The sequence below is a fragment of the Sinocyclocheilus grahami genome, unplaced genomic scaffold, assembly GCF_001515645.1.
Source record: "Sinocyclocheilus grahami isolate Dianchi unplaced genomic scaffold, SAMN03320097.WGS_v1.1 scaffold3.1, whole genome shotgun sequence".
Lineage (NCBI taxonomy): Eukaryota > Metazoa > Chordata > Actinopteri > Cypriniformes > Cyprinidae > Sinocyclocheilus > Sinocyclocheilus grahami.
The window spans coordinates 8,434,809-8,444,660 of NW_015505182.1; the positions used below are offsets into that span (position 1 = coordinate 8,434,809).

At 34.5% G+C, this 9,852-nt stretch overlaps 1 protein-coding gene across 2 annotated transcripts in view; it reads right to left on the minus strand.

Annotated features, from left to right (window-relative positions):
* LOC107579618 (ERC protein 2) overlaps positions 1-9,852 on the minus strand; it is a 62,793-nt gene that overhangs the window by 22,371 nt on the left and 30,570 nt on the right. For both annotated transcript variants that reach the window (XM_016265518.1, XM_016265457.1), the window contains exons 4-8: positions 8,515-8,952; positions 7,825-7,899; positions 5,379-5,534; positions 3,093-3,260; positions 2,684-2,851 (exon numbers count right to left, since the gene is read on the minus strand). In XM_016265518.1, coding sequence (XP_016121004.1) covers positions 2,684-2,851; positions 3,093-3,260; positions 5,379-5,534; positions 7,825-7,899; positions 8,515-8,952 — 1,005 coding nt within the window. The remainder of the gene's footprint in view (positions 1-2,683; positions 2,852-3,092; positions 3,261-5,378; positions 5,535-7,824; positions 7,900-8,514; positions 8,953-9,852) is intronic.

Consider the following 9,852-nt stretch of genomic DNA (forward strand, 5'->3'; position numbering starts at 1 on the left):
TTTGAATCATCAGTGGCAAATCCTTTAAATAAATAAAAAAAGTACTTACAGTCTGTGAGACAGAACAGCCGGCATTGTAGTCTACTCTACCAGGATCAGGAAACAAACCTCCATAAAATGTGCTGCACACATCTGAATATTTGGGTTGAACTGTTCTGGAACAGTGTTGTAAATACAACTTAACCACTGATTTCTAGTCGTGTCCTCTTTTGGAAGGCCAAACAAAGTAGTTTCGCTTTCATAATGAAACACACAGCGTCTTCACGACATGGCGGCACCAATACTACAGCGAGAATAAAAGTTACGCCTTTTTTCTTTGCGTGAACATTTGGGCGGCGTTATGCAAATCTTCCCACATAGTGACGTAGACATGTGGGGGCGTGTTAGAACGAGCCGTTTTAGGTAGGCGTTGTTGACTCTTAACTTTTATAAAGATTATCTCTTTGGATTTGAGACTTTAGTCTTTGCAACTTTACAGATCTTCTTTATGCAACAAGAGCTTGTAACACTTCAAAGAGAAAGGAAAAATTTAAATCGCATCATATGACCCCTTTAAAATATTGTTAGAAAGTTTAAGTTAGAATAGTTTGTAAGAGCACAAGTATAAAAAAATGAGGCTGTAAAAAGTGGACTAGTGAGCAATTGCCATTTAAAGCATAAAAAGCTTTTTAAAAATCATGAGTAGGGTATTACTGATGTATTTTATGTTGTTGAATGAAATATGAAAATCTTGCTTGTTTTAACCACAGGTCTTATTTCAGGCATTTAATCAAAAAGCTGTTCAAAAAAACCTTTGACTTTGGAACAGTGGAACTCATCTCTGGATTTTAGGACTCATTCCTGCATCACTGTATTAGCGAAACATGTTCATTCAAACAATTAAGAACTGCACTTCATCTTGGTACCACTAGGGGTGCTAAAATTACATACTTCATCTTTAAAAATCAAATGGAAAGGGAGTTTAAAGGGATAGTTCAACCAAAAATGAAAATTACCCCACCCTCAAGCCATCGTATAGGCGTAGCTAGAGATTACAGTTTATAAAGTTTGAAATATGGATTTTTTTAAATACAAAAATGCACCAATTCGCTTCAGGAGGCCTTTATTAATCCCTCGGAGCCGTGCAGCACTTTTTATGATGGATGAACTTCTATTATTGGACATCTATTGAACTATTGAATATCAACACCCATTCACTGCCATTATAAAGCTTGGAAGAGCCAGGACATTTTCAATAAAACTTTGATTGTATTCGTCTGAAAGAAAAAACTAATATACACCTAGGATGACTTGAGAGTGAGTAAATCATGGGGTAATTTTAATTTTTAGGTGAACTATCCCTTTAAATTTGACTTAAGGTTATGCTATGTTGATTGCTGTAAGTAAATAGTTCTCACATGCTTTTTAATATGAAAGGATTAGTTGTAAAAGCACTATGAGCTAATAAAGTTACAAATATACCCACAAACTGTAAGTGCACTGGTCACAAAAACATCATTTTAGTCTGTAAAAGGTGAACAAACATTGTCAAAATAACAAGGACAAACATCAAATAACAACAAATGACACTGACAATGCGAAACATTAATATGTCAGTGTTTACTGACATGAATGGATGTATACTGCATTTAGAGGCCATCTTACAAACAAACTGTATGTACTCAAGGCCATCTTACAAAGATGGATAACCTAGTGTAACGGACACAGTACCTGGACATCTGAGTAAGTTATATGGTCTTTCGGTTCATCTTTCACCTTGTTTTCCATTTGAACGGGTTTGTGTTGAAGAAAGCCTAAGGATGTTTCAGCCCACAATGTCTATTGCTGACTATGAACAATTGTGGTTGGTCTCTAATGGTACGGACGGCATCTCATGGGAATATTTATGCCTGATGATGTTCTGTATGGCCAGATAATGGGCTAGATTTCACTTCCTTCATCCCCCCAGTTTTCTGTTTGATGAATGGTGCAATATCCCGTTACCCACAGTTATGGAGCTGTATGAAGGGGTTTCAAGAACAAATCAAGCTGTTTTGAAGGCAAAAGGAACTACTTGGTTGTTTCTTTGTGTAAATATTTAAGACATACAGCAGGATGTTTGCAATGTGACTTAGAATATAAGATATGAGGGATCAAACCAGCACAAAGAGCCAGAGATCAGAAGTTAAATACAGTTTGAAGCAGACTGTGGCCTTTTTTGACTCTTGAGATGTTTCCAGTGTCTGAACAACATGAAAAAGGCTGAAGAACCCAGCAAAGCATGTGGTGATATGGTAAGAAGAGAGCAAAGATGAAAAAGCAGTTGGAAGAAGATATGGGGAGAAAGACACTAATGCTCTGTGGTTCTGTCACATGGAGTTACAATGCATTTGACTAGGACTGCTTTGTCTGTGAAGAATACATGTGAGTCTGCTTCAATTTTTTTGTCAAAATTCAGCTCACTAGGTTTTAAAAACAGAGCTTTCTCTATATTATATTATATTTATATTTTCTCAAATATCTCACCAAAAACACTATATAGGTGTGCAATAAGTTAAATCCGTTACAGATACAGGCTTTCAAATCCCCTTGCTCTGGCTCAAATCCCACTCTTCTTGGTACTGCTCATCAGTATTGACCCCAATCATTTCTAAATGGCCCATGAAAACTGGTCTCTGACCTTTGATTCCCAAGTGAGATTTACCTTCTTCTGCAGGACGTTTATCTTGCGTTCTTTGACTTCCAGCATGTCTTTCATGTCTCTGATCTCCCCGGCCAGTGTTCCCTTCTCCTCTGTCAAGTCTTGCAGTTGCTTCGTCTTCTTATTAAGGAAAGATTCCTTCTCCTCCAGACGCAATCTAAGAGCGTCCACCTAAACAACACACCATGAGCACAGAGTTCACGTAAAGCTGGTGAGATGTGTCTTCAAGTGCTTATTAAAATAATAATAATAACAATAATCAAATCCCATAAAAATAAAATAATTTACAATAACACACAGAATTGTAAGGGACAAGGAGTTGCACCAAGGTAAATGTTAAAACTTAATAAAAATAAAAATAAAGAATTTTAGAAAAAGAAAAAATAATAAAATAAAATAAAATCATTTTAACCTCTGTTTGTAGGATGGCAGCGCGTTGCTCTTTGGCAGTGAGGGACTCTTTGAGCACTTCAATATGCTGTTTGCAGTCTGAATTCTGATTATTTAGAGTTTCCAGTTTTGTTTGCAGAGCTAAAAGCTCAGACTCTTTTTTTGAGAGCTCCTGCTTGAGCTGGTCAATCTGAAAGAGATTGAAAAAGCAGGAACAGAGAAAGAAAATCTTCTGTTATTTATAGGACAGGGAAATCATTTAGTACATATGAGTATCTAGACAAATTATATTTTTAACGAATCATGTCATAAAATGTGTTAATCAGCTATGTTTTTTTAATAGGGGAGCTGAAATGAGTATGGGAGTTTTCTTCTCTACATCTGTACTCTCCTCACATAAAAGATGGATTTCAGAACGCAATCCCCATTTAATATACATCAGCCATATCAATTATTGATGAAATGAGTTCTATAAATATCACAACAAAACCCCCAGCTTATTCACGAGCATGTTAGATACAGCAAAGACATCACACACATGCACAAAAATCCACTAACCAATGAGATTTTTTCTGTTAAGAAACAAGCCAGTTAAAAACAGTTGATTGGGCAGTGCAAATCAAACAAACCAATCAGAGCTTTGGATCAAAATATCATTAAATATCAATTAAAAATAAATAAAGTCAGAATCATGCATCTATCATATTTAGTATGCAAGTGTAAAATTAGAACATACACAAACCTTTGTACATTGTTTGTTAAAGTGGCCTGGATGGATGGCAGTGTTATTTTAGTATTTTTTTATGTACAAGTATAGCATTTATTGATATGAATAATTCATTATAATTAATAAATATAACTAATTTATTAATAAGAATTAGCTCTTATTTTTACTGTCAGTTTTAGCGATTTTGTTGTGTGCTTTTTTAATATTTCTGTTTAGCTTTCATTTATATTTCAGTATAATTTTATTTTTTAAAGTTGAAGTTTGTCATCTAATACTTATATTTTATTTCACCTTCATTTCAATTACCGAAAACATTTTTAAATAGTTTTACAACAACACTACTGGATAGCGTACTATTTTCAGTTCTTTTTCAAAAATACAAATGCATGCTTTTTTGGCTAAAACTACCCACAACCTCTTATGCAATGTATTATTTTGAGATGATTCTAGACACAGTGCCCAACACAATGCATGGTAGACTTACTGGCACTGGGAACTGTGATTCAGCCAAAGTTTGTGAGGGAAGAATTTCTAATAAACCTACAGCAAATACACTGAAGAGCTTTGACAAGAAACACTGTCAGCACAGCCGTGAGAAATATTTACACAGATCCTACAGACTCTATTTTAATACTGCTGCTTCTAGCATTACTCAGCAAACCTATCATTACAATTCTACAAGACATCCGCAAGGATGTTCTCAGCCACTTCCCTGCCACTGGAAACCCTTTACTGCACTTAAACATTTGTGAAAAGACATTTATTTATTTGAAAGAAGCTCAACATAATATTTAATCTAAGTATGGACTGATAGCGAAATTTTTGAATAATATCACTGATATTATAGCAGATTTTTTCAATCTTTACTGTTAAAGTAAATATGAAACAGCTTTCACAACCCATTTTCTTTCGTTAACAAGAAACATGATATTCAAAGTGAAAAAAAACTATGGTGGAAGTTTTATCCATCAAGAATTGATTGGATTGTGCAAAGTGGCAATTGCAGTGGAGGGGTTGAAAAACATGAACAAGACAGTTGTTTCAGTGACAAAGCAAGCTTTTACATTTTAAAGCAAGATTACAAAGACAACCCTTTTAAAATTTAGAATAAGAAAAAAAAATCTCTAACAAATTATTCAAAAAAAATTTTGATTTATTAAGAAAGTAAGTAGGGTCAATACTGATTTCATGTTTACTTAAAAACAAGAAATCTTGCTCATATAATGTACAATTACAAGCTTTAAGTCAAAATATACATCTTCTGGCTGCTAGCAATAATTAAAGGAACAGTGTTACCCCCCAAAATTGCTCAAATCACCTACATTTCGGTATGCTTCTCATGCATGGCTTCCAGAAGACTGTGTGGACTTTTTTTATGATGATTTTTGCGGTTTTAAATTTTCCGCTCAACAAATTAAATAACAGCATACAGGTTTACAACAACATGAGAGTATCTCTTTAAAAAAACACATAAATAATAATAAAAAATGATGCATTTTCACTTTATCAGTTACCTAAATGCACTGATTTCTTTGTGTCTAAAGCGGTTTATAGTTTAAACTCTTTGAAGAAAAAGTTTACCTTGGTCTTCATGAACTTGGAGTGGTTTTTGTAGACCTCCATCTGTTTGATCTCCTCCTCTCGATCCTCCGTGTTCAACAATCCATTCGCCTTTAACATCTGTATCTCATCCTCCAGGTCTCGAATGTTGCGTTCCAGGGATGCGATTTTGGTGTCCTGGATAAACAATTTAGTGGAAAAATCAGCGACGCTGTGCTCCATCATCTTAAGCTAGTATGACAACTTTGGTGCGATTCTACGGACAAAAGCATGCCAAACCCAATTCCCAACAGATGGTAATATTTAATCTAAGTGTGGACTGATAGCGAAATTTTTGAATAATATCACTGATATTATAGCAGATTTTTTCAATCTTTACTGTTAAAGTAAATATGAAACAGCTTTCACAACCCATTTTCTTTCGTTAACAAGAAACATGATATTCAAAGTGAAAAAAAACTATGGTGGAACTTTTATCCATCAAGAATTGATTGGATTGTGCAAAGTGGCAATTGCAGTGGAGGGGTTGAAAAACATGAACAAGACAGTTGTTTCAGTGACAAAGCAAGCTTTTACATTTTAAAGCAAGATTACAAAGACAACCCTTTTAAAATTTAGAATAAGAAAAAAAAATCTCTAACAAATTATTCAAAATTTTTTTTGATTTATTAAGAAAGTAAGTAGGGTCAATACTGATTTCATGTTTACTTAAAAACAAGAAATCTTGCTCATATAATGTACAATTACAAGCTTTAAGTCAAAATATACATCTTCTGGCTGCTAGCAATAATTAAAGGAACAGTGTTACCCCCCAAAATTGCTCAAATCACCTACATTTCGGTATGCTTCTCATGCATGGCTTCCAGAAGACTGTGTGGACTTTTTTTATGATGATTTTTGCGGTTTTAAATTTTCCGCTCAACAAATTAAATAACAGCATACAGGTTTACAACAACATGAGAGTATCTCTTTAAAAAAACACATAAATAAGTGTTGTAAACAACTCCACCTGTTCCCATGGCACCAGAATCAGCATCCCTGCTCAGCCAATAGGGCGAGAGAACACTACCAGTGATGCTAAAGGTTAAAAGAGCAATGGAAACCAGTACAGGTGGAGCGGCTTTTGCGGTTTTTGGTTCCAGGAAAATGCATCAACTGAATTAGCGAAGTTGCACTTTGAATAGGAGTCTATCACTTTGCTTTTTGTGTCACATGGATGCAGTGGTGAATTCTGGGTAATATTTAGCTCCAATCAGAGTGGACCCGAGGGGTGTGTGCGTGCCTTGCAGGAGGCCATGCTTTATTTTTAGAGTGGTGTGTAATGCTTCTGCTGGCAGGAGTTGCTCTGCCTGTGAGCGCACAAACCCACTTACTGTTTCATTCAGCCATTAAGCAGCAGGCTGCAGTGGCTTTGCCATCAGACATTTCTCTTGTCTTTCTGGACCATTTCTGTTTGCCTTTTCAGCCTATTGTTTAACCAGAGCGTGCCAAATACAACTACTCTCTCTAATGACAATACTAATTATTTGTTAAACAAGTCTTTCATGCGCACCAAGGCTGCATTTATTATACAAATACAATAAAAACAGTCATGTTGTGAAATAGTATTAAAAACAGCTATACACTTTCAAATGTAATTTATTCCTGATGGTAAAAATCCATAAATCTAGTCTTCAGAGTCACATTATCCTTCAGAAATCTTTCTAACATGCTAATCTGCTGCGCAAGAAACATTTCTTATTAGCAATGTTGAAAAAAAACTGCTTAATATTTTTGGAAACCATGATACAGTACATTAACAGCATTTACTTGAAAGAGAAATCTTTTGTAACATTATACAGTCAAACCAAAATTTATTCAGACACCTTCAACATTGCTCACATTATCACAGTTATAGTTTAGAAAATGGTAATAAAATATGACAGGAACTGTGTCAGAACAAATTCATCTTGATAATGTCAGATAACTTTGATGGAAAGGTATGCACTGAATTAGATTGAATAGTTGTCAGCTGTTAAATTTAAGTACACAATTAGATAATACCAATTTAGGTCAACCCATTACTAAGCAATGCTTAATTTAATTAATTTAGTTCAGTCTGTGGTGTAAAAGGATCGCATTAGCAATTAAAAAAAAATGGTCAGGTCAAAGTGCCTGAATAATTTTTGGTCCCAATTTTTTAATCAATTTTACTGGTAGTTTTTGGGTATAATATGTCACAGTTCACTTTATTTTGCTATCCTCACTTGCATAAATGAACTATAGTGTCCTGCACCCACTAGTAAAAAAAATATCAAAACTTATATCTGGTGTCTTATTTTTGGTTTGACTGTAAATGCATTTACTGTCACATTTGATCAATTAATTGCATTCTTAAATTCATTATTAAAAAATCTTACTGGACTCAAACTTATGAACAGTAGTGTATAGTATATATATTATATAAGAAGCATTCACAGATGTTTACCTTCATCTCTATGATAGTCTGAAGAGCTTTAGTTTTTCCAGGGTCTGGGTGAAGCTGGTTTCTCCGATGAAGCTCCTAAAGAAAAACTAAGATTATAATCAACATAATAACAAACACATAACACAAACTTGAGCTATACACTTTAGAATAAATGTGTTCTTGTTTATAACAACTTCATTCTTTTTACCTTTTATACTGTGAAGTTAAAATCCATTACGTAGCCCTAACCTTAAACCAACCCAAAACATCAGAGAGCAATTATGTCAATCCGTTAACATTAAAATCTTATTTTCAATCTGCATTCTGATCTTTTTCACTCTTTGACATTTGGATTGTTTCATTTGATTCTCTTTGAGCTCATAGGGCATTATCTGTGTGGTTGGCATGGATCTCCTCATGTTTTTCTCTTGGGTTTAGATGACTCAGAGACCATATGCTGTTATTGTCTTATTTGTATCTGACTATCTATCTGACTATTACAATGGCAAACCACTTAACCTCAGATTGCTCAATGGAGACTGTTTCTGAATTATTATATTTCTCTGCTCTGAAAATCTGCTTTGAATGTGTTGCATGTTCACGTTTGAAAACAAACATTCCTTTTGAAAGTTTACATCCATTACTAAAGTCCATCTTTAAGTGACATGCACGCTCCACTTTCAGCCAGAAAGTTTGAGTAGAACCTGATACCTCTCTCAGGTGGATGTTTTCCTTCTCTTTCTGGTCTAATATCACCTCCAGGTGTCCCAGCTGTGCTTCAGCCTCTGCGATACGCCTGGCTCGCTCTTGCTCTTCCTCATCTGACGCTCTTCCTGAGGCTGGGGGAAGTCCTTTACTCTGCAGCATCTCCAACAGCTTCTTTATGGACTCGTCTCTGGCTCCTAGCGTCTGTTTCTGCGTCTCAATCCTCAGCTCCATCTCTTCCAGTGTCTTCCTCAAGAGGAAGAGCTCTTTGGCCTGACGGTCGTGTTCGGCTTGGAGTCGACGGAAGTTCTCCTCGGTTAGCTCGATGGCAGTGAAGTGCTCACCAGCACTGACCCGCGACCCGCTCTCCTGCTGGAGAAGATGGTTGAGATCACGTTGAGTCCTCAACTCATCCTGCAGGGCCTGGATGGTCAACTGGAGGTGCTGGAGAAGGAAACAAAAGCAGAAATGAACAAAACAGGCACTGGGATCCTCATGTAGACAATAATCAGAAGGTATCCTCAACCAGACCCATTCAGAAAGCCATCTTTCGATATCAGAAATTTTAGGTTAGATTTGGAAAAAAGGTTATATAGACCTCACTGTGATGAATAAACAAATTGCACTGTGTCCTAACCAGGTGTGGGGCAACAGGTTTCCAGCATCAAGCTATTTTTCTGTCCTTCAGGAAAGTTCAAAAGCTGAAAAGTGACAAAAGCCAATCAGAACGTAATTGATGTTGGAAAAAGTGTTGTAGTCGTTAACTAAAACTACACTATTTATTTATTTATTTAGAATTTGATATGAAATAACTCTGTTATAAGATGAAATATAAACGTTGGATTAAAAATTTCAATTTAAAATTTTGCCTTGACAAATAAAATAAATAAGTTTAAGCTGAAGTACTAAAAATACAAAAACTTAAGCTGAAATTGAATTAAATAAAACTAATAAACAAACAAAAGCACATAACAAAATGACTAAAACTTAAACTAAAACTATTAAAAACTGTTTTGGTCATTTAAATAAAGTAATAAAATTAAATATAAATGTCAGATTAAAAATGATTACTTAAAAAGGGAAATGTTGCCTTGTCAACTAAAATAAATAAGATTAAGTTGAAGTACTAAAATTACTAGTTAAGATTTAAATAAAAATGAATAAAGAAAAAACTAATAAACATAACAGCACATAACAAAATTGCTCAACTTTAACTAAAATTAAAATGAAAACTTTTAAAATAAAAGCTAATTTTAAATATTAATAAATACTATTATACTATATATATATATATATATATATATATATATATATATATATATATATATACATAGGCTAATACTA